Below are 26,194 nucleotides of genomic sequence, written 5' to 3' on the forward strand. Positions count from 1 at the left end.
GCAAAGCTTATCAAGTATAATAAATTTCACTATTAGCTTGTGGTCCTGGTGGCATTCTTCAGACGTGTTTCTGTGTGTAACTGGAACTTTTAAAAGGACTTTAAATACAGGGTGCTTTAACTGCTTAAAATTGACTCAACTAATTTGCTAATTTAAATTAAAATTGTTAATATACCTTTTCGTCCATGAAAATTAATCGATAAAACAATGCATTCTAATGTAGGGCCTACATACTAGTATCTAACCAACAAACTAGGTTAGCTAGAAAGTTGTTCGTTAACGGATTTCAATAATGTTTTACTCATTCATGATATTTGGAAAAAATCTACGTCTAAGAAGTGATGTTTGCAATGGGCTCTATAGAATTGCAGCCATTAAGTTTTTTCAACAACAAGAATATTGAATACAGCAACCCGTTTAGCTGTAACCTAAATTAAAATTTTATTTTCTGCTAAACTAATATACTATATTAGTTTTATATACAGGGTGGCCATTTGAAAACGAAACAGAGCAAACAGAAACCAACCAAAGCATATCTGTCATTTGCGAAAAAATCCTCGGATCCGTCAATTTTTGATTCAAGGGGGAAACATTTTTTTGCTAGTTTGGCCCCCCTGAGGGCAAAGCCCTAGCGGGGGTGACAAGGGCCCCCAAAATTTTATATGGAACAGGGGGGTCGAGTGATACCTTATTTTGAAGGTATTTTTATATGGATTATAACCCTAAAGTTTTAAATCGTTACTAGTTACCTAGTCGATACAGGGGCTAATAAAAGTTACAAAAAAATGTTAAAAAGTATAATTTTAAATAAAGGGCTTAAAGAAAAAATCAATCAAATGTTCAAAATGTTGGCCTTCGACTTCCATACAATAATACAGGCTTTGTTCAAACCTTTCCCGTACATTTTGCAAAATTTCTGGGGTGATTTGACGACATTCATCAATTATTCTTTGTCGCAAATGGTCTAGCGATGTTGGCTGACTAGCATAAATTTTAGTTTTTAAATGGCCCCATAAAAAAAATCTAACGGGCTTAAGTCCGGGGAACGAGGAGGCCATTCAATAGCTCCTCTTCTTCCAATCCATTGTCCTGGAAACGTTTGGTCCATATATTGACGAACACTTGCAGCATAGTGGGGTGGCTTGTGGGTGTGGGTGGCCATCTTGCTGAAATACTAGACGATTTTCCAAGTACTCGTTGTTATTTTCTAGTATCTCCACTAATGCTGGATGAATTTTCTAATAACTCCAGGTACATTTCTCCTGTTAAATTGCCAGCCCAAACATTTAATTTTTCAGGATGTTGTGTATGCACCTCACGAAATATTCTGGGATTTGAATCAGCCCAATAGCGACAGTTGTGACGATTCACAGTACCGTTTAGGAAAAAGGAGCATTCGTCAGAAAAACATACATTAAATAGAAAGTGTGGATCATTGGCGGCTTGTTCAGATATAGTTTCACAAAATTGTACTCGCCTATCAAAATCGTCTTCGTTTAGTTCTTGTACGAGATGCATTTTGTACGGATGAAACTTGTTTTTTTTTAATATCTTCTGAATGCTGCTTCTCTTAATACCAGACACGGTTGATAACTTCCTTGTGCTCAGTGTAGGATCTTGCACAATATGGCCTAAAATAGCTACTTCTGAAGCTTCATTCACCACTGGATTATCCATTTCGCGCTTTTTCTTAGCCACAGACCCAGTTTCCCTAAATTTTTGAACCAATTCCAAAATGTACTTGCGATGGACCTGTCGATTAGGGTGTTGTAGTGTGTTAAAGACCTGGGCAGTTCTATTAGCATTTTCATTGTTCGCAAAGAAAAGAGAAATTATTTCACCTCTTTCAGCAAGTGAATAAACCATTATCACACTCAATGTTGTAACTAACTAACTTTAAAGAGCTACTTGTTTGACACACTATGATCTGACCGCAGTAATTAACAATCACTATTAAACTTCAAAATGTTGCTATAATAACAGTCTCAACAATAACCAGAGTTCCCTTGCACAATTGGCATAGATACCTACGGGTATTAAAAAAAAAACAACAGAAAGTACGGTTCACAATGTAGGAGAACAAATTTTTTTGTATTTATTTAACTGCTAAATTTACAAGCATTTTTTTCATAAAAAATATTGACATGTTTTTGTAACTCTTATTAGCCCCTGTATCGACTAGGCAAATAGTAACGATTTAAAACTTTAGGGTTATAATCCACATAAAAATACCTTCAAAATAAGGTATCACTCGACCCCCCGTTCCATTTAAAATTTTGGGGGCCCTTGTCACCCCCGCTAAAGCTTTGCCCTCCCGGCGAAACTAGCAAAAAAATGTTTCTCCCTTGAATCAAAAATTGACGGATCCGAGGATTTTTTCGCAAATGTTCTGAGGGACCCAAACCTGAGACCTGTATGTATATTATTATATAAATAAATAGCAAACATATATATAAAATTATAAGCAGGTAAGGAACAAAATTCAATGCGTATTCTTTAAGTAAGTTCGAGTAAAAAATGTGCTATGAAGTTATACAGCAGATTCCAAAAAACTATAATTTATGGGTCTATCGCCCTTTTTCCTATTTGTATTACAACTATATACTATAAATATATTTTGTATTTTATTGTACACACATTTATAGTATGCATAAACGTTAAGTATATTTTATTTTTTGTAGTTTTTTTAAATTATTTTAATAGCATTATCTATAAAATTTCTATTTTTTTTTTACTAAAGATGCAAAATCTTTCCTTAAAACAACTTCATTTAAAAATAAATACTGACGCCCATGTAAGTAATAATTTTTTGTTTTAGATGAAGTAATGCTTAACCCAAAAATTACACAAGTTACATAAAAAGATATTGAAATTGATATCTCATGACATTAATACGTGATGGTGGCGCCACGCCCCTGAAAATTAGTTACTTATTTATATATTTACCGGGAAGTTACTTATCATAGTCTACTTAAAACTTGGCACTACAAAAATAAAAAAACTTGGTCAAGCTTTAGTTTAAGCCGTTGACAGATCTAGAAAAATTTCAACTCAACGGTTTCGCATATCTATACTATTTTAAATTTTATTAGATTATAAATTGAAATGATGATATAACTGTCGTTTTAACTAAAACACTATTTTTCATTCATTGTCAATCTATTTTTGAGTGTTTTTTAATATTTTTAGCTATATAGATACTACGCTTATTAGACAATAGCTTAAAACTGGTATAATAAAGGCAATTTTTAAAAAGGGAAACAAATATTATCAATAATGTTTATATCCCATTTTAAAAATAGAATTTACAATAGCAGTTTTAAAATTTTTCGAACATACACCCTTAGTAAATATAATTGCTAGTTATTAGATATGCTAATTAATCGCGTGAAAAGTATTAGAATAAGATCTTCGTCTATGCAATTTTTTATATTATTAAAAACAAGAGTTGAATTTACTTTTCCACATTTTTAGCCATTATTACATTGTAGTCATTAAATATTTCACATACTTACTTATAATTGTAATTTGTAAGTTTCAACTGTACCCCGATCATTTATAATTTTTAAAATGGAGAGTATGTTTATTTATTTGTAAGTAATTAGTAGTACAGTCTTTTAGTATTTACCCAATTTTTTTTGGATTATTTTGCTCCTCTAACAGAAGATTTCTCTAATATATATCTTGAAATTTCTTTGTGAAGCTTTTTGTTGTAATATAACCTGTTTATATAACGTATCCCTATTTGCGCTACGGTAATTTAAGATTTTTTCCTTGAAACTGGATCAGGTACGTCAATCATAGCAGTGCCACTAATGCAAAGACACAAAAAATAACGAGAAAAGTAAACAGTAGACACAATATTTGACAGTGATTCACTCTATACAGCAGCATCTTCATCGAGATAGAAAATAGTGGGGTAGAGATGCTGGGTTTCATATATAAATGGTATGACGATTAGGAAATCGACATATTACATATTCTCCTATGTTTATAAATAGAAAAAAAAACATCATTTTTGTTATATTTGTATGTCTGAAGGTGATATTTTGTGTTGACAATAGCGACTTGTATTTAATTATCAGAAAAAAGTTGAAGATATGAAGTGGCTATTAAATTTGGTAAGTAAATTTGAATATATATTTTTTTAAATAAAACAATACTAACTATGGTGTACATAAATAATAGTATTATGGTTATTCAGTAATTAATGCTAAGGTAATAAAGATTTATTAGTAATTATGTGGTAAAGAAATTTGAAGACGAGGAGCTTAAAATTGATTTTAATTAGTTTTAAATAATCGCAAATTGCATTACTTGTTAGCGATTTATTTTAATCTTACTTGCGTTCAAGATCAAAATAAATCGCTTTTTAGTAAGTCAATTTACATGCATATCTGAAACATGTTGAGATGTTTTGGTTATGTGCAAACTCTATGATCTTCATTGAAAGAGGACAAATTGAGTGGTCTCGCGTCTAATACAGAGGGATATTTTTTCTGCCTATTAATTATAAAGAATTTACCCGCAATTTCGCGGCTTAACTTAGGTAGTATTAGGTACAATTAAAAATAAAATACAAAATAAAAATAAAATCAATGGTGTTGTGATAAATTCATAATTAGTTACATACCTATTTTATTGGGTATTAGGTTACGATTTATTTAAATATCAAATTTAACAAATACTGTCTCATATGCTTAATAATTAGGAAAATAGACTTACTCACGTATTTAGAAAAATTATAAAGTTATAACGATATTGTTCGCTATATCCTAGATTTAATAGGATATGTGGTTATATTTAATACAATCTTAGTCGAAAAAGAAAAAATACAAAATTTACTTAAGGTATAAGAAATTTTTTGATATACCTAGAGCCAGCAGAAAAGATTTTATTTTTTGACCTCTGAGCTCGTTTCTTCTTTGTTCTTCGTTATTGTTTTTTAATTTCATTGTCTATATCTTGATAACGATAGGAGATTGGACTATCGAACCGTTAGTTCGAATCAGGATTTTTTTTTTAATAAAATAGTTGACCATTTATGTCATAGCTAGAAAAATTAAGTTAGGTAGAATATTGAAAAGAAGAATCCGAAGAGGTCGAATATGGTGGACGCAGAGCCTAACAGACTGGTTAAGCAAGAATTGTCGAAGAATGTAGTTCGATCGAATGACCATTTGACATTTTGACCATTTAAGTATTGAATTTCAAAGACTGAGTGAGGCTGGATGCTGGCATAATTACTCAACAACTTCTGGCAGCAGACCATAAACAGCCACAAAAATTCACCAATTGGATCCTTGACAACCCTGCTGATTTTGTAAATAATATCATTTTCAGTGACGAGGCCCATCTTCATCTTCGTGGCTTCGTTAATAGCCAGACTTTTGCATTTGGGACTTTCTGGGAAAATTGACATGCATTCATAACGTGTCGCTCTATGGTGTGCATTACGGTTTCGAGGAATAATTTGACCATTTTCCTTTAAAAGCAAAGAAAGTAATGCAGTAACGGTAAATGGCAAACGTTGTGGCGCTACGATAATATGTTTTTTGTGCCTCATTTGAAAGCTATTAATTCTGACATGTGGCATCAGCGGGACGGTGCCAGGAGTTTGGTCCTGCTCATATTATTTCCCTATTTGGTAATTAAAATTTGCCTCTATCTTACGATTAAACATCTTTAGACTTCTGGCTGTGGGGTAATCTGAAGTCAAAGAGTGAAAGGTTAATGCCAATAAGCCTGCAACCATCGAAGCATTGAAAGCCGAAATAAGACGCTTTGTCAATGAAATATCACCACATGTGTACAATAATGTTATTGAAAATTTTGTCAAAAGGGTACACATATGCCAACAAAATTCATTTTGATTCATGCATAATTCCCAAATGTATATATTCTAAATCAGTAAATATTTCAATACTTTTCTGCAGAAAACAATGTTATAACGATAGTGATAATAATGATGACATTTTAATTATTCATGATGTATAATCCCTTGGTTAAATAACTATTTTTATATTTCCGAGCATTAATAAAATCTTCGTTAATTGCTTTCTTATACTCAGGCATAAGATCTTTATCAGTTAAGAGGGCGGTTTTGCAAATGTCAACAACAATTTATGTTTCTGTTTTTCAAAATAAATTTAACAATATATCCAATCATAGATGTGTCAATAAATTCATCAAGTATACATTTATAAAATCAGTTTTTAGTAAATATTATTACCTCATTTTGCTACATTGTCCATGTAGAATTTTACTATATTACTAAAGCTTCTCCCTACCTACTGCAACACTAGTTTGGGTATAAAAAAAACGAATTTCGGCAGAAGTAAACAGACTAGTATAGAATAACAAATTATTTAACAATTCAATCAGGACATATGTACAATATAGCTAATTCTATGAAAAAGATAACATGTGTGCACTTTTGAATTTCTGGTGAAAGATCGGGCGCAAGAGAACCTTCGGGCAGAGGCAGGCATTGGTTTGCCTTTAGAATTCCAGCGATTGCAGTGTCGTCCACAACTAATAGTGGACGGAATAAGGAGAAATCTATAACATATTCCTTTAATTACTAGGGGAAAACTGAATGTAAAAAACCCATTTAGTATTAACCAGGTAGCGCCTAAACGGTATGACCAAAATGCCTTTTAGTGTTAGTGGTATGAACAGCCTGGTCTATCACACCTGTCTGTGTCTAAAAGACTCAGAAGGTCGGGAAGTTACTTTAAGTAGGTCATTGTTGATTTATACCGGCCGAAAATATCCCAGTGAGGTTTCTGGTCAGCTAGGAGGCCTGCACTTTACAGGAGTAGAACCTCTCGAAGAAGGAGTAAACAGAAAGCTTTCGCAAAATTCTAGAAGATAAAAAGCTAGGAAGAATGGTCGCATTTTAAATGACATATCAGATGCTTGACAATCCCGAGGCAGTAGTTTTTTTACTGACGTCTATATGTCGAGCAATAGAAGCTGTTTCGGTGTTCTCTTGGTCACCCGATCTGTCAAGACCCTGCTTCTTGAGAATGAATAATGCCAAAGTCGTCCATCAAAGTACACGGCGCAAAAGAATGATTTTTAACTGCGTATTACTAAGCACAGAAGCTCTACGCGCATTGTCCTCAGAACGTGCCACCTTCCCTTCGAATAAGATTGGCTTCATTAGTTCATATGACTCGATATAGAGGGTTGCCTCTCCTGACTTGACTGTCTTCTTGGCAACGCCGCAACGGTATCGTCCATCCACACGAAGGATACCGTCAGCCTAAATCCACATTGGTACGTAATTACGGATACGTGAGGCTGTCAATGCTATCCATGACTTTTAGTCCATCCACCACCAGAGACATGCGTATCCATAAAATGACGTTATATTGTTACTTGAGTTTTTGGTGTTTACAGTTTTAACCTCCCACAATTGCTTTAATTTATTTTTATGCCTTGATTGTAAAGGGGTTATCTCTCGGATCCCTTAAAGGTTTTTTAGGATAAATTAATGAAATCAATATTGCGCCATCTAATTTGCTATGTTTTTGGCCACTAAAGTTAAAATATTGTCCTCATTGGTGCAAAACTCAAAGGTACAACCCTGGTTCTCCTTCTCCTCCATATATACTTAGAAACTTTGGTGGTCAAAATGATTTTAGCACTGACTATTGATTAAAGACCCACAGTAGTCACATTTAAAATATGTGGAAACTCTGGTCGAACCTAAGCTTGAAAGGCGGGTCCAGTAAAGTTAAAAGAACGTCTAAAAACCGATCTTTTTTTTAATTTTTACATAGAATGTTGAGTGTGATCAAAATATTGATTAAAAAGTGAGGATGATTGGAAAAAATACAAAACTTTGTAAATTATGAAGACTTTTCTACATACGTTAAATATGAAAAAAATGTTGCCGGCTTGCACAAGGTTTTTTTAGCTCTTAATTTTGCTTTAATTAAAAATTATATATATTGGGGAAATTTTGGAACTTTTTGGGGGCTAAAATTATAAATATATAGGATTTTTTTTATCGCTTTATACCCCTATAATTACATATTTTGTAATTTACACACACGAAAAATAAAATAACAACCTTATTGACAAAAATGGGAGTGGCTTCACTATGTCCCCATTAGTATTTTTTGATTTTGCCTGGAACACTTTTTAGTTGGATGGGTTGGCTGTGAACTCAATTTTAGATAAGAAAGGCATAATATAGTTAGATTTTACATACAAATCAAAAGTGCCATTGAAATGGTTCTTGTGAAAAAATAATAGCATTTTGAACTTTCCTGTCCATAGTCCTGATCTCAACTTAATATATCATATTAAAATTTGTCATGCGAAGTTATAGACAATAGGGATTATATAATCACTTTTCTTTAAATTAAGAAGTTTTATAGCCTTTTTTTCATATTTCAATTTAATTTTACTACTTTTGTCCCTTGTACTATTATTATTATTCGGTTTTTTAGGCAAAAGCCATCTTTGTAATTGTACCTCAGATTTTGAATATGTTTAAAATTTTATTCGTATTTTGTAGTTAAAAGTTGATTAGTAGTGTTATTTTAAGGTTCTACTTACATTTAGCTTAATATTTGCTTTTATAGCGTCTAGTTTTTAAGTAGTTTATCTTGTTTGAGCCCCAAATTAGGTTATTTAGGTTATACTGTTGTAAATCCCTGTATTTTACATTTTCTAGAATTTGTATACTTGCTTGCTTTGACTGTCAGTATTCTCTTCAAATTATTAGTCTCTCTCGTTAAAAATAATGAAGAAAATTCTAAATATTTCTAAATTGTTCCATGGGGCTTTAAAAAAGACGCGTTTCGTGAGATTTTATTCAGTTTTAATTTTTTAGTCACTTTTGATCTTGGAAATACTTAGTTAAAAGATAGTCAACGCGAGTTCGGTTAGAGTGTCTGACGTCGCCAATAAAAGTGTGTTTCTGAATTTCATAACAATAATATTATTTCATAAAATTTAATTTTTTTTCCATAGTACATTGCTGCCATCAATAGACCTATCAACCTAAACAAAAGACTCTACTGTATTCAAAAAAATAAAGTCAACTACATATTTATATTTTTCCAAAATATTTGTCTCTTTTATTTTCCAAAAATTTCAGTTCCTCTGACTAAAAAGTACGAAATTTTAACAATTTTCTAAAAGTGTTTGCCTACTACATAGGCATCTCTAAATATTCACAATGTAAAAAAATATAAATATATCTTTATAGACAGCCACCATATGCTACCTCAATCTTTCCGCAGCAGAAGAGGTGAGGCTTCTAGACCTGGAACCCAACGAAGCGGAAAACATCATAGAACAACAAGACCAAACTCTCAATTATGCACCAAAAATCGAATCTAATGTGCCTGCTGTCCGATTAATAGGTCAAGTGCCCCATGAAGTCCTCGAAGATATTTATTTAGCTAAGCAATACCATGGTCAAGATGGTTTGGGGGGATACCTCTACGGCTACCAAATACCAGACATATCAAAGAATGAAAGGAAAAAGGCTAGTGGAGACCTTAAAGGTTCTTACAATTATATAAACGGAGCTGGACAAGAAATCAAGGTGTGGCATAAGGGTTTCCGTTAATCATATATTTGGTGCTAAAATATATACATTTTAGGTTGAATATTGGGATAATGGTAACGGTTTTCATCAAAGCGACAACATTCCGCAAATCTTGCCACAACAGATTGAGGAATCTCCTGAAGTAAAAGCTGCCAAGGATGCTTTTTTGAAGAGATGGCAAGAGGAAGCTGAGAGAAATAGTCATCCAATTGAGTAAGTTGATAAAAAAACATAATTTTTTAAATTAGAATTGAAATCTATAAGGGTTAGGCCCTTCATTAAAAGTGATTTTGTTCCACAGGAAGTGCCGTTGTATCGGCTGTATTTTATTTAGGTGATGTTCAGGGCTGGAAATGGCACGTTACCGTTTGCATTTTTTTAATAAAATTTAAAAAAGAAACTATGTATATAGAAAACTTTGATTGACTATATATATATAGAAAAATAGTGAGAAAACTTTGTTGATTTCATTAATTCTGTTCATCCCAACATACAGTTTACCTATGAGTTAAAGAAAGAATCAAATTTACCATTTTCAGACCTTTTAATCACTAATCACAATAATCATTTTGAATTTCAAATATATCGTAAACCTACAGCCATTGATACAGTAATACACTTTACTTCTAATCATCCCTTTAGCCAAAAATTTGCCGCTTTTAATATATAATTTTACAAATCGCTCGAAACAATGTATATCCTATAAATATTATTAAGAAGCTATAGAACAAACATTTTCTCAAAAAACTTAGTAAACCATTGCTCGGTGAACCCAACACCCTCGGATCTTATCGATCTATTACTTACTTTGTCAACGTCTCTTCTAGTGTTGCACAGTGTTTTAAGTCCAATGAATTTGTCACTAAACCTGATGTTTGTTTTAAAACCAAAAACAACTTGGCAAAACATTTAGTAAACACTAAAGATAAAATACCGATAACGCACCGATCTGGAGCTTACAAGTTAACTTGTTCCCACCCATTACGTGATATCTGTTATGTCGGCCAAAGCGAAGGAAAATTGAAGTCGACGAACATTTAAGACTTATCACCCGAGATAAAAATATTTTTATTAGCAATACCAATTCTCCTTTTGCGAACTCCACATATTAGAGCCTGGCCATAATTTTGTTCTGGGACCTAACACTGAGGTTCTGCATGTTTGTGAGAAAGGGTTACAATTGGACTTGTTAGAGGCATTTGAAATAAATAGTGCCATAAACTCCCCAGACTAAGTTACTAGTTTACTAAGTTACTAACTAAGTTAACTACTTTCTAGTTCTACAGTTGACGTTTTTTTAATTCAATTAGCCCTAGAAAATAACTTTTACCTTTATTGTTTTTAACTCTTTTATCTAAATTTTATATTTTGAATCGTTTATGTCCTTATTGTACAATGTTTTTAGTTTTAATTCTTTTATTTATTGTTAATTTTGTTCCCAATAACGGGTAGTTTTTGAGTTTTATTTGTTGAACGTATATGTTTTTTGTGATGTTCTGGTAAATTCTAAACATGTATTGTTATAGCGAATAAGCTCCTTTTAAAATTGTCTTAAATTACCTGTATTTTATTTTAGTATCTGATGAAGGCTGTTTACACAGCCGAAATGCATAATACATTTAACTAAATGACCTACATGCATTTTTTCTTGGAGATAAAGACTTCCCCATTTTGTAATCTATATTTTAAGTAATGCCTAGGCATAATTTGTTTACCAATTTGGAGATTCGTGATATGCTTTGTGTTTACGCGTAAGTAAATTTTAATGGACGGCATGCAAGACGCAGGTATCAGGAAATATTTCCAGATAGACAACAACCAAACCATAAATTATTCCAAAGAATATATCGGCTATAAAAGCCGACTAGGAGAAACTGGATCATTTCGGCCAAAAATGCCTGTTTTGGGCCGCCCAAATAATATTTTCCAAGAACAGGAAGAAGAAATTTTAGTCCGCGTAGCAGAAAATATTGGGTTAAGTACTAGGCGATAAGCGGCAACTACGGGTGTAAACAAATCATGTGTTGGTAAAGTACTTCAGAAAGAAGGCCTCTATCCATACCACTTTACACCAGTTCAGTGTTTGATCCCACCAGATTTGCCAGCCAGAATGCAGTTTTGTCGTCAGTTTAAAAATATGCAAAACGCAGATCCAATGCTTACTAGCAGAATGCTATTCATGTCAATACGACTCGTATGTACGAGGCGACATGTACTAGACGCCGCGTATTTAACTTTAGAAATGCTGATATGTGGGATACTGAAACCCCCCATTCAGTTGTCAGTCGTCATTTCCAGCATGAATTTAAAGTTAACATTTGGTGTGGTATTATTGGAAACGATATAATAGGCTCCCATGAACTATACCACCTAATTTGGACCGAGATTCGTACTTAAATTTCTTATGAAATGAACTTGAAGGTCTTTTAGAAGATATATCATTAAATGTTAGGCAGAACATGTATTTTATGCAAGATGGGGCGCCCGCGCATTTTTCTCGACAGGTACACAATTTCCTTGATGAACAATATCCCGAAGGTTGGATTGGCCGTGGAGGACCTTTGCTTTGGTCTGCGCATAGTCCAAAAACCCCACTTCTGTATTTGTTCCATTTAAAATAAGAAAGTTAGTGTCATTTCCTGTTAAACCGGAAGTGGTGGAAAAAAATAGAATATTTGAAAAGATGCTCTTAAAACTATTCTATCGATATACCAAATTTCATTTATTTATCTTGAAAAGTAAGAAAGTTATTTAGTGTTCCGTTTTTTCTGTGTCACCCTGTATAGTATATCTCATTTATATTAATAATACTGGTATCCGTCACTAAAAATAAAACACCATATGTATAGTAAAAAAACGTAATAGAATAAAACTTGGCTTGAAGCTAAAAGTCATTTTGCCTTAATTATTGTTAATACTCTGTAATTTAAGAGAAGATCTATAGGCCTCTAATAAAATGCCTATCATATTTGGGATTAAAATATATCTCCTTTTTGTTTCTTTCCCTTTTTTTTCCATAATTATAAAAAATAAGAGAGCCTGTTTGTATAGTGTTCTTCACTTAATTAATTTGTATATTTATTGATTTAATTGTAAAATTATATAAAAACTCGCACGCGTCATTTGCAGTCCTAAAGATGGCATGTTATCAGATTCTAATATTATTTATAATATTAAGATAATTGTACAAGCATTTTTGCCTTGCTAATGCTTCAACTTATCCATTAAAAATAATATAACCTTCTTCTAAAATTTACATATCTGTTTAAGTAATAATAGTTTTCTTTAAATACTCCAAAACCTGAAAATAACTCAAGCGTCTTGAACAAATATTACACAAAAAAATTTACTGTTACAAATTAAACATTTTATATTGATAAAGGATATTAACCATCATTATTTACATTTTCTGATCAATTCAAGATAATGTTTATTTATATTATATATTTTAGCCTCATGATGCACAACAAGCTTTAAAACGTTGCTAGATGAAAAGCTTGACACAAAATAAAAATTATATGTTTTTTTTATTTATAAAAAAAAAACTGAGAGTAAAATTTATTTAATTTTAAATGAAATTTATTTACAGGAGTCCATTTAACGGTAAAGGGCAATACGTTAGCGGACCTCTGACTATCCAAGAACAGCAGACGACACAATTGTTTGGTCAACAATTTCAAGGAGGTCAGTATCACATAGGCCCTACACATTGTCTCAAAATTTTTTTATGAATATTCTACAGAGGCTAATTTTCTTGAAGATATTGAATTATAAATTGAATTTGTCCAATGAACTTTTGTTTTATGTCCAGAGAGATTCATTATTATATTATACTTATGTAATAACATATAGTACTAACCACTAGTTTATTATAGAAATATGGTCTTTTTAGTCCTTTTAGTACTCTCGTTAGTGACTTTCAATGAATTATCATAGTAATTCGTCGTTATGTTATTTTTAATTTAAATTTAGAATTCATTTTCTTTTAGCTGCATCTGCTCAGCAAAAAATTTTTGCTCAACCACAACAGCAAAACAATGAAGACAACTTTAAAGAAGATGAAGGAAAATATGTGCCAGAAGAATCAGAAGAAAGTACTGGACCTCCAAAAGGATTCTTTTACAAATTTGATTACCCTGTGGGAATTATCACCCAAGATAAAGGTAGGGCTCTAAATGTGGGAAAAGATGGGGATTTGAGAAATGTTTATGAACAAAACAAGCAACGTTTTGAGAGACAGTTGGAAAATGGAGGTGGAAAAAGTGATTCCCGATATTTTATTGCTAAAAAGTAAGAGAATACGAAGGAGATGTTAACAGAAAGCCAATATTTAGTGCCAGATATAATTTAACTTTATATTAGAAATATTAATAAAAAAGTTAATAAAGCTGATGAAATTATTAAATTACATTTATTTAACAAGACATTCCCACCAGATTATTACTTAACAAACTCTCTTTACCATTGTCAAAATTAATAATGTCAAATTTAATTTTATTTGAATTAATGACTTACTGCAAATTTTTTTCAAAAATGCTTTTTTACTGATTACAATTTTAAATCACAGACTATGGGTAACATTCTTTTTCCTTGTGGATCTGCTAATAATAAGAAAAAGCCGGATGGTATCATAAATATATCACAAAGTTGCATAGAAAGACTCACCAAAGAAGAAAAAGAATGTAAGTAAAAAAAAGAGTTTTCAATTACCCGGGTAAAAATAAGTTTATACCTACAAAACATATATATATATTTATATACATATATAAAACTATTTAGCTGGAATAAAATATCCTGGAGAAGAACTAAATATACCAGTTGACCTTACTGAAAAAGAATGGATCTTAAAATTAAAATGTTTAGATGATGCCCACTCTGCTGAATATGGTTTAACTTCTCAAGCATTTTACAAATTAGCTGATGAGGTTGAAAGCAAAATTGAACCAATTAGGCCTAACATTTGCAATCCTCAAGATGTAGGGTATTATATAATTGAACTACTTCCCAATAAATAAATTTATCTATTGTAGGTCATTAATTGCCTGAACAAACATGGATGTTGTTCAATTAAATGTAAATCACAAATGGACAAATATATTGACTGTATTGATACTTTTAGAATTAACATCATAAAGGACAAAATAGCAGCAGAACAGAAGGAACTAAGAAGAGAGGAACAGGAAATTGTGGAACAGTTTTTAAAGACTGATGAAGATAATACCAATACTATTCCTTGTTAATAAAAAATGTATAATACAATTCAAAATATACACAACAAAATATTAACTTATATTATAAATGCTTTTAACACCAATAAAACTCTACCTCTTCTCTAAATTTTTAAATTTTGCCTCCAACCTTTTTGAATAAGCATCCAATTTATATGCAGCTTGTTCCAATTTGCCTATGCTGTCTTCAATCTGTTCTATTTGCTGTAGAAGAGGTAACAAAGTTTCATCTTTAATAAGACAAAAAAAATTATAACCCAGTATTTAAAATATAAGGTATAATAGGTACTCACAATTTTCAATCAACTCGGCCATACTTTTACTAACATTAGAAGCAATGTGCTTCATATCGGAGTATTTTGTAATGGTGGTCCTATTCATATTTTCTAATAGCTTATAGTCATCCAAGGTGGAAGTTAGCTCTCCATAAAGATAATCTGAAGTTTTACTAAAAAGCGTGTTTGCTAGTCTACTTAAGTTTGGGTCGTGGGGGTCTAGGGCTTCAAAACTTGAAGTGGAAGTAGATAATGTGGGGCCTAAAATTAAATATTGATTGGAAGTGCATATCAATTAAGAAAAAATACTCAAGAGGCCAACCTTTTCTTGGGGAGTCTGTAATTCCATCAGAGTCGGCTTCGTCAGTCATGCTTAAGAACTTTTTTTTAGTTGAAAATCTATATTATTTCTTTTTTTTGTGTCAAAAACAGATAACTGAATAAGGAAATTTAAAAATAACCCTTCATTTTTAGTTAGTTTAGTTTTAGCTTTTTTTCACAACACACAACCAGCTGCTTTAGCCAATTGTTTGTTTACCTTTATCGTTGGCAATTTTGACAGGAGCCACTTATGACAATATACACTGTAACCTTTGCTGTGTTGCCAAATGCAAGACATACGTGTAGCACCTGTATCACAGAATAAACGATCTCACAGAAGCGAAGGCTTGCGTCGGCTCCTTTGATATCCGTGAACCAGTTTTTTATAAGCCCAACTGATAGATGCACCCGGCGCAAATACACTGAGATATCTCGTAAAGTTGTAGTAAACGCATACACCGAACGAAGTGCTTTTATTTTTAAAATCGAAATGGTTATATCCATATAATACGGGAGCAAACTACAAAATTTAGTTACATTTCAAATAGGATTTTTTTTTGTTAAGGCTTATATTGGTCCTTGCTTTTTAGAATAATTATAATAATTATTATTTTTATAAAAATTGTTATTTGACAGTTTTGATACACGATAGAGGTGTAGGTTAGTATACTTTTAATTTGTTTTGGAATGGAATTTTTGTGTTTTTTTGTGGAAAGTTGTTTTATTATAATGGTAAATAATATTTGCCTTTAGTAAGGCACTAGCTGAGAAAAAGTCTGCTATTTGTGTGATGTTAATATGTTAAAAATATACATATATATATGTACATAGGTAGGTATTTTTAAATTAAATTTTAGCTGGAAGGTTTATACGCAGGTATGTTTTCTCGTATGTTTTAAACACAACACATTTAAGAGTAGGTATCATCGGCTTTTATATATTTATATATAAAAAGATATATGTATGTATTATTATATATATATGTAGGTGCCACACATACGTCCATATTTTATAAAGGTATTATACGTTGTATAGTCGCCGCCCATTATGATAGTCTGGAACAAAATATAAGATTTTTAAGGGTTTTACTACTACTATATTATGCACTTGCATGGGTAAACCAGTCCATAAAAAGACAGATAATTGAAAATTAAAGTCATTATTCTTTATCACATAAAAATACTGTATACCTAAATCAACCTTAATATTTTTATCTATGTACAATGTTCTGTACCTGCACGTATGTACACATACATAGATACATATGGTTTAGGCATATACATATATGTTTATTAAATTAAATAATTTTTATTCTGTATTTATTTGCATGGCACGACAAATTAATTAGGGAATATTCTGAACTTTTCAAAGCTTTTAAACAACCATAATAATAATGAATAATACATAATAATGTAACTTTTGTATACCTACTTTAATGAAAATAAAAAACGGCAAATTACAAAACATCGCAAATATACACACTAACGCTCGTACTAATACACTAATTATGACCCGATACACCACGTGGGCGATGACAGTTGTACCCGTTAGAATGGGGGTAAATGGGAGGAGCCTGAACGAAAAACCGGTTCGGTAAAAACACTAGCGTCTGCGGAACCACCGTTCCTTGTGCCGCCGGCGCTCGCTCTCGCGGCAGAGCATAGTCAATGTTGCCGCTTTCATCAAAGATATCATATTTTATTATTAAAACGCATTCTGGGTGAGCCGTTATGTGCTCGCTCGCAGTCTCGCAGGCTCAATGTTTAGCAATTTTGTATTTACTTGTTTATTTTGATATAAACAAATATCATTAGCTAAGTGATTGGTTTACATGTATATCCATTTACATTATGCATGTATTGTGTTATTTCCAGCCACATTCGAAGATGATCCAAATATAAGGATAAGGTCGAAACGTCGGCATTTTTTTGTAAGAAATTGGTTTCATTTCCTTATTGGGTCCTACTTCTGGTAACCCTTCGCTACATAAATAAGTTTATCATTTTCTTTGTTTTTTATTAATAAAATTTAGTTACCTTGGTGCCTTTATTCCTTCTATTGATGGTGTTTAGATCATTAGAAAATTATTTTCTTTCTAAATTTGGAATATTTTTGAAATAATTGCTAATTTAAACATATTTTTTAAAAGCGATATTTTAAAAATTCCAAATCCTACTTTATTACTATTGTTTCGTTCTCTCTTCTTTTATTACTTTTTGCTAATTTTACTTATTCTTAGTTAACATAAGTTTTCTTTAAAGTTTAAGATATTTAATAATTAGTTCGGTAATACTTTGTTTATTTTGGTTTATTTACATTGATTTTGCATATAAAAGTTCACCCGGTATAACACACGCGTTTCTTAGTAAATTGTTAATATTTAAACTCGACCTATCTTACATTTCCTTACTCTCTTACTCCAATGTTCCTTCCATAAAGCCTTGCTCTTTTATCCTACTTTACCTTATGGTCCCCTCGGGGCGAGAGGAGTAAGCTATTTGACCGAGGTCATCCGCCAAAATACGGAACAGGTGTGCGATACCGGAAAGCAGTAGTACTACGGCAATTATTGAATCGGTACCTAAATCTCATGCGAGATAATTCCGAAGCGCATCACGTCTTTGTCGATTTAATGAAAGCTGATTGGGGTGTTCCTTATATCAACATCCTTTACTTCATTTATTACTAGGGTAAGTCGAGTCATTCTTTTTCCTTTTACGTTAAATTGTGTCTCTTCTTATTTTGTTTCTATTTTATTTCGCTCATTACATAATCACTAAGGGTGTGCGTCGAAAACAGAGGGATCACCTTATTTCAGTGTGACTGGAGCAGCGTCCCTATTTCTTTACAGTCTGGCCTTGATAACTTGATAAATAATTAAGATCGAAATAACCTTGATTTAAGTAATTAAACATATATTATAAACAGGCCCGAAACATTTGGTCCTTCGAGCCGGATTCTGCAAAGGCACAACTGATTTGGGGAGATTTTTTTTGTGAAAGATTCACATTTTTAGTGATTTTTTACTTTTATATGCAAACTTTTTGATTGCGATTTTAGGTTGAAATTGCTTACTCATTTTACTACTTAAATCATCTTTCTACTATACTTACTGCTACTTTAATATATTTACTTATTACTACTTACTTTGCTACTAATTTTAGTCAATTGCTGACTTATTTAGTCAATTTAATTTACTGCTATTGCCGAAATAATATTTAATATATCTTGCTTTTTTTGTATTTTTTATTTTAAAGTTTAATCGAGTGGATTTTACCTAATTTATTACTTTGTTGAAATGGCTCCGATTAATTCAGATACAAAAATTGCCAGAGCCAAAGCTCTTAGACAAACCTCTTTAAATCAATTAAATCATATACATCAAATTGCTCTGGAAGCTAAGGCTGACGCTTCATTCCAAAATCAATTTAAAGTTAGTTTTCGTAATATAAAAAAAATCAATAAAGATTTTGAAAGGCACCACAATTCTCTTCTAGCCTTGATAGCTGAAGACGAACGTCAATTATCTATTGAAAATCAGATTCAAACTAATTTTTTTGTAAAATCTCAAGAGGTTGAAACTATGTTTTTCGACATTTTTGAAGCCCCATTAGAAGACTCGATGTCACCTTTTAATAGCACTTTTGCTCCTGCTGCTATAACTAATATTGCGTCAGATCATTCATTAATTCCTAAAATGAAATTACCTACCTTTTCCGGAGATATATCAGGTTTTCCTACCTTTCAACAAAGTTTTAATACTATGGTACATAATAATAGAGCCGTATCTACTATCGAGAAATTTAATTTACTTCTCTCTTGTCTAAGCGGCCCACCACATGATTTAATTTCAGATATACCTATACTTCATGAAAATTATCTTAATGCCTACACTACTATAATAGAGCGATATCAAAATCCTCGATTAAGAGCTTATAACCACTGGAAAGCTATTGAAAATTCTCCTAAAGTTACCACAGAAAATGCAGAAACTCTGCGTAATCTGGTTGATACATTTACCAAACATATAGCTGCATTAAAGGTTATGAAATTGCCAACTAATGAGTGGGATTTCATTTTGTGTTATATGATGCTTGATAGATTGGATTCTAACACTAGACGTGCATATGAGCAGTCTCAGGGCACTAATGAAATTCCCAAGTATGAGTCGGTTAAAACTTTTGTCTTAAAACAATGTACAGCACTAGAATGTGCTACTAATGCTTTCTCTTCTGTTCCTGCTAGAAAGGGATTACCAAATATTTTGCCTGCTACCAAATCTAATTTTTCGAATAACCCTCGTAATGTAAATACCAATACCAGAAATAAAACATTTCATGTGCATAGTCAGTCTTCACCTACTTGTTTTTTATGCAAAGGCAAGCATATTATTTATCAATGTTCGACATTTTTAAGTAAAATTCTTGGTGAACGATATGATATTATTAAGAAGCAGCGTGCTTGCATAAATTGCTTAGCAACCGCACACACTGTGACACAGTGTACTTCTAAAAAACGGTGTCGCTATTGTAACCATGGTCATCACAGTCTCTTACATTTTCAAGATAATAATCAAATTGAAGAAAATCAAATACCTTCTACTTCTGACATCCTTGCCTCTACGTCCTCAGATTCACAAGTCAGTAAAGTCGGGATGATGATTAATAATCAAGAAATTTTACTGGGTACAGTAATAGTAAAAATAAAAGATATTTTCCAAAATTGGAAGTCTTTCAGAGCTATTCTAGACACTGGTGCTCAAAATACTTTTATTTCTAAAGCATGCGTTAACAAACTTGGTTTACATACATTTAATATTGCTATGACTCTCGAGGGGCTAGATAAAATGTGTACCTCTGCGAAATCAGGAGTCTCCCTTACTATTGGATCTCATTGTAATTCTACTGAAACTTTCGATGTAAATGCTATTATTATGGATAAAATCTGCGATCAAATCCCTACTACCACTATTTCTTTGACTAAATGTCCTCAAATAGAAAATCTTACTCTTTCTGATCCAGATTTTAATAAGCCCGGACCAATTCATTTACTCTTAGGTAACGACGTTGTTCCTTATATTTTGCGAGATGGTAAAATTTGCATGGGTTTCGATAATCCTGTTTGTTTAAATACGTTTTTTGGTTGGACAATTGTTGGGAAAACTTCTAATAATTCTCCAATTTTGCAGAAGCAAAAGACATTTTTTACAAAAACATCTGGTTCTAATCTTGATTTAACTATGGAAAAATTCTGGGAAGTTGAAAAGGTTCCAGAAGTTGTCTGTATTAGCCCGGAGGAAGAATATTGCCATAAATATTTTGAAGAAACAACTACACTTTCGCCTCAAGGTCGCTATGTAGTTTCGTTGCCATTTCGAGTTGTTTCACCTGATTTTGGAGACACACGAACGATGGCTTTAAAGCGTTTTTATGCGCTCGAACGTCGTTTGCTACAAAATAAACATTTCTACAGTGCATACTCGGAAATAATGCGTGATTATTTAGATTGTGGACATATGAACGCCGTTTCCCAGCCTGCATTTACTGAAATTAATAATTTCTTCTACATTCCACATCATGCTATATTTAAGGAATCTTCTACTACGCCTGTAAGAATTGTTTACGATGCTAGTGCATGCGCACCTAACAAGATTTCCTTAAATAAAGCGCTCTATACGGGGCCTAAATTGCAAAAGGATTTGATAGAGATACTATTGAATTTTCGTTTTAGTAAATACGTCTTCACTTGCGACATTAAAGCAATGTATAGGATGATACAAGTAAATCCTTTGGACCGAAAATTCCAAAGAATTTTATGGCGTTTTTCACCGGACCAACCAATCTCGGATTATGAGATTAATGTTGTTGTTTTTGGGGTAACTTGCTCACCCTTTCTTGCAATACGTACCTTGCTAAAATTAGCTAATGATCATTCTGATTTGCCATTAGCTAGTGATTTAATTATTCATTCATCTTATATTGATGATATACATGGGTCCCATGACTCTTTGGACACTTTGCTACTTATGAAAGATCAACTTATTACTCTTTTGATGCGAGCAGGTTTTTTAGTTCGAAAATGGGCTACCAATAACCCTAAAGTATTAGAAGGCATACCAGAAGATCACATTCAGACAGAATCACTTTCTTTTGACCCTGAAAACCGTAATTTTTTAAAAATCCTTGGCTTAAAATGGAGCCCGGTTTCAGATGCATTTCTTTATCACTTTGATTGCTCTGTAATAGAGCCTCTTACTAAAAGAAAATTACTTTCTGATTTGTGTAAGATTTTTTCGAAGATTTAAGAGAAGGCCTATTGTGCCGTACTTTACGTTCGTGTCTTATATAAAAATAATAATATTCAAAACTATTTGCTTTGCGGTAAAAGTAAGGTTGCTCCTTTACAAACTATTGGTATACCTAGACTAGAGTTATTGTCTATGGTACTTCTTACAAAACTAATCCAATTTACTACTCATAGTCTCTCTCAAAGGTATTCTTTTGATCAAATATTTTGCTTTTCTGACAGTACCGTCGCATTACATTGGATCAAAGGTTCTGCTCATTCTTGGAAACAGTTTGTAGCTAATCGTGTTTCATATATACAAAAAAGAATTTCCTCCGATTGTTGGTATCACATCCCCGGCATAAATAATCCTAGTGATTGCGGCACTCGAGGAATGTTCCCATTCGATCTTCTAAATTGCAATTTGTGGTGGAATGGACCTGAATTTTTAAAATACTCGTTCGAAACATTGAATATTTTTAATGCATCCCTTCCAGAATGTGACATAGTTTTTTCAGAAGCGAAAAGTAAAACTTTTTTAGCGGTAGAGACAAACTGCATATTTCAATCGTTACTGGAAAAATTTAACTCTTTATCTAAAATACAAAGAATTGTTGCTTATGTTGTTCGAATATGTCACCGATTTCAAAAAAAGGAAATTGTGCCATTTGAATATATCACTATTCCTGAATTACAAAATGCTCTACTTTGCCTTACTAAATGTATCCAACTGGAACATTTTGCTGCCGAAATAGCTAAACTGAAAAGTGAAGTTGCATTACCAAAATCTTTAAGAAAATTAAAACCTTTCTTAGATAGTCAGGGATTTCTTAGAGTGGGAGGTCGCATTTGTCATGCTGAGCTAGCATTTGATGTAAAATTTCCCCTGTTGATACCAAGAAAAAGTAAATTCACCGATTTACTTATTAAGCATATACATGTGTCAAATTTACATTGTGGTATACATACTACTCATTACTTGCTTTTACAAAATTTTTGGATTCTTAATGCTCGAAAAGCTATTCATAGCGTACTTTCAAAATGCCTTACTTGCTGGAAAACCAAACCTATTCCTTATCAACCCCCTATGGGCGACTTGCCAAAATACCGCGTGAGCCAACATCGTGTGTTTTCGCATATTGGTATAGATTTCTGTGGTCCGTTTTCTGTAACCATGGGCAAACTTCGTGGTGCAAAGACCACCAAAGCATACATAGCCTTGTTCATATGTTGTGCGGTTAAAGCTGTGCATATTGAACTAGTATCTGAATTGAGTACAGAAGCATTTTTGGCGGCTCTCAGACGATTTATCGCGCGGCGAGGAAAAGTCACTGATATTTACTCGGACAACGGTACAAACTTTGTGGGCGGTTCTAATTATTTGAAAGATATTTTTAAAGATTGTGCTGCGAAGGAAGGTATTGTTTGGCATTTTTTACCTAGTGCAAGTCCTCATTTTGGAGGCATATACGAATCCAATATCAAATCCGTTAAATCGCATTTAACTCGAATCGTCGGTAACCAAATTCTTACCTACGAAGAATTAAATACTTTTGTGGTACAAATAGAAAGTGTGCTTAATTCACGCCCTCTATGTCCTGTTACTACAGATCCTAATGATCTATCTGTACTCACCCCCGGGCATTTCCAAGGGTGGCTGTAGTTAAAACTCCTACGGGTTTGCTTAAACGCCCTCTCGTCAAATTATGCCCTTTACCAATATCTTCTTAAAATACCTTTAACTGGGTATTTTCAGGGTTGGGGAGAATGTTTCGTTCTCTCTTCTTTTATTACTTTTTGCTAATTTTACTTATTTTTAGTTAACATAAGTTTTCTTTAAAGTTTAAGATATTTAATAATTAGTTCGGTAATACTTTGTTTATTTTGGTTTATTTACATTGATTTTGCATATAAAAGTTCACCCGGTATAACACACGCGTTTCTTAGTAAATTGTTAATATTTAAACTCGACCTATCTTACATTTCCTTACTCTCTTACTCCAATGTTCCTTCCATAAAGCCTTGCTCTTTTATCCTACTTTACCTTATGGTCCCCTCGGGGCGAGAGGAGTAAGCTATTTGACCGAGGTCATCCGCCAAAATACGGAACAGGTGTGCGATACCGGAAAGCAGTAGTACTACGGCAATTATTGAATCGGTACCTAAATCTCATGCGAGATAATTCCGAAGCGCATCACGTCTTTGTCGATTTAATGAAAGCTGATTGGGGTGTTCCTTATATCAACATCCTTTACTTCATTTATTACTAGGGTAAGTCGAGTCATTCTTTTTCCTTTTACGTTAAATTGTGTCTCTTCTTATTTTGTTTCTATTTTATTTCGCTCATTACATAATCACTAAGGGTGTGCGTCGAAAACAGAGGGATCACCTTATTTCAGTGTGACTGGAGCAGCGTCCCTATTTCTTTACAGCCTTAAGTCTTTACAGCCTTGATAACTTGATAAATAATTAAGATCGAAATAACCTTGATTTAAGTAATTAAACATATATTATAAACAGGCCCGAAACAACTATTTTAATGCGTTTATGCTCTTCAGTCTGTAATATGCAGCTAAATCTATTATCTATTTGCAGATAAACAATAAACAAATCGCATTTTCTTATCTTACGTTTTTTACCCATATAAAAAAATACCTAGGTATTTATTGAATAAAATATCAAAATGTTTATGAATCCTAAAAATTAGCATTTCAAAGGTTAATGGTTACATTCAGAAAAGTGCAATATGTTTTTACCATCTTTAGAATCCTGCACATTTTCCTAGTCATAGCAAGCACAATTTTCAACACATTTATCTCATGAATGGTTGAATAAAATAATGGCATGTGATTTTATTACATTATGAGTTCATTGAAATCGTAGTAGGTACCTTTATCAATTCTTAACTCATTTTAGGGGTCTATTTAATATTAGTGCAATCAAGAGTAAACGTTTTTTGAAGAAAATTTAGGCATTGCATAGTATTTTTATTTTTTTAAGGAAAAAAATGCGAAAAAATTAAGTTTTTTGCGTGAAAACAAAAAAAAAGTAATATATAAAGTTAATATTCCCGGTACGCGGCTCAAAAGACACTAACCCAACCGATGGGAGGCTCCAACCCACGGTCGATATCCGTTTTGACCAAATTCAACTCTAAAATCAAGTCTCACTTCAACCCAGGCGCGCCCTTTCGAATTTTGTTCATTCAAACCCGTTATAATGAACAAAACATTTTTGCGCTTCGCTTGTCACTAATGTCACTATAACCAAAAGAAAATCTCAACACACTGACATTATTACTACGCGTCGGAAAATAGTTCCAGATAAAAATCATTAATATTATAATAAAAAATTAAAATTCCTAATTAGGTTATTCTCATCATATTAATTAATTTTGTAATGTGATTCCGATTGCACTAATGTTAAATGTCACCCATTTTAGTATATAAGGAAGGACAACTATTTAACATTAATAACCAAAACTGAAAAATCCATATAAATTAGGTATAGGTACTTAAATAGATACATAATGTCCTATTACTGTACCCTGTAGGTAGCGATATAACCTTTAAAAAAATAATTAATAAAAGAATCCTCCATTTAGAACAATGGAGGCTTTTCGAATACAAAGCTTTTTTATTTTTAACCAACTACCACCTTAAAAAATATCTCTCAGAGCTGCCGGCGCGGCGCGCAACATATGCAGCCGGTATTTTAATATGAATAGCGGCAACGTAGCACCACACATCTGACTGCAGAGGCACAGTGATTTCTAGGCGGCAGACGCTAGTGTAAAAACGGCTAGCCTTCGCTTCTGTGAGATCGTTTATTCTGTGCCTGTATCGAAGGCCATGATCCCGAAGTGCGGCAACCCGTATTACGCCAGTAAGGTTTGTGTTTGGAAAGTACGACTTTAACCTTATATTAGTTTTATTGTTTATTTATTTGATTTATAATTTCACTTCCGCGTCAACCTTCACCCAGTCAAAAGGTGGAAGTTCTTTGTCGTTTCCAATTCCTCGTATCCTTTCCTACCCCTTCACTTTCTTGGCTGAACTTATTTACTTATTTACGTTATTTAACTTATTCCATCCAGATGCACAGGGGCGTACCCAGGTAAGGGCAGATACAGAAGATAAAATAAATGTCCATTTTCCTGGCATGTGGGAATTAAAAACGTGTTACCTACTCTGCGCAAATAAAAAAACAAAATATCTTTTTAGTCAGATATTTTCATTTAATATTTTTTTATCTATAATTAAATATTGTACAACATTCGATTTAGTATAATCGTTGATTGAATATTCAATCAACGGTATAATATTAGCGACTCAATATAATTTAAATCTCCCGCAAAATCGTCGCATCTCGTAGTTTCCGCTCCCGACGAGACAAGCAGAGCCATCTAGGATTAAAGCTGAATATTAATGGGAGAAAACAACATCTAGCGCCAAATAGTTACGGACGAAAGTACTTTTTGCAGTAAAGAGAATAATAGAAATCTGAAATAG

The 26,194-nt window shown here is 32.6% G+C and overlaps 3 protein-coding genes across 4 annotated transcripts; 2 read left to right on the forward strand and 1 right to left on the reverse strand.

Moving 5' to 3' along the window:
• The first annotated feature begins 3,955 nt into the window (after positions 1-3,955).
• Positions 3,956-13,979, forward strand: LOC126743890 (uncharacterized). 2 transcript variants are annotated; one of them, XM_050451142.1, is made up of 5 exons: positions 3,956-4,121; positions 9,230-9,571; positions 9,630-9,787; positions 13,164-13,258; positions 13,564-13,979. In XM_050451142.1, the coding sequence occupies exons 1-5, from the start codon at positions 4,101-4,103 to the stop codon at positions 13,866-13,868; spliced, it is 921 nt and encodes a 306-aa protein (XP_050307099.1). In that variant the 5' UTR covers positions 3,956-4,100; the 3' UTR covers positions 13,869-13,979. The 2 variants fall into 2 exon arrangements, with proteins under 2 accessions (XP_050307099.1, XP_050307100.1); XM_050451143.1 differs by having other exon boundaries at positions 13,167-13,258.
• Positions 13,980-13,995: 16 nt separating this feature from the next.
• LOC126743891 (uncharacterized) lies at positions 13,996-14,905 on the forward strand. Its single transcript, XM_050451144.1, has 3 exons — positions 13,996-14,256; positions 14,354-14,550; positions 14,605-14,905. The coding sequence occupies exons 1-3, from the start codon at positions 14,145-14,147 to the stop codon at positions 14,812-14,814; spliced, it is 519 nt and encodes a 172-aa protein (XP_050307101.1). The 5' UTR covers positions 13,996-14,144; the 3' UTR covers positions 14,815-14,905.
• On the reverse strand, positions 14,804-15,641 carry LOC126743892 (biogenesis of lysosome-related organelles complex 1 subunit 2). The gene is made up of 3 exons (XM_050451145.1): positions 15,400-15,641; positions 15,096-15,338; positions 14,804-15,032 (listed from the first exon to the last, which is right to left on the reverse strand). Exons 1-3 carry the CDS (start codon positions 15,446-15,448, stop codon positions 14,896-14,898), a joined length of 429 nt encoding a protein of 142 aa, XP_050307102.1. The 5' UTR covers positions 15,449-15,641; the 3' UTR covers positions 14,804-14,895.
• Between the last annotated feature and the right edge of the window lie 10,553 nt (positions 15,642-26,194).

Source organism: Anthonomus grandis, chromosome 13 (genome assembly GCF_022605725.1).
Source record: "Anthonomus grandis grandis chromosome 13, icAntGran1.3, whole genome shotgun sequence".
Lineage (NCBI taxonomy): Eukaryota > Metazoa > Arthropoda > Insecta > Coleoptera > Curculionidae > Anthonomus > Anthonomus grandis.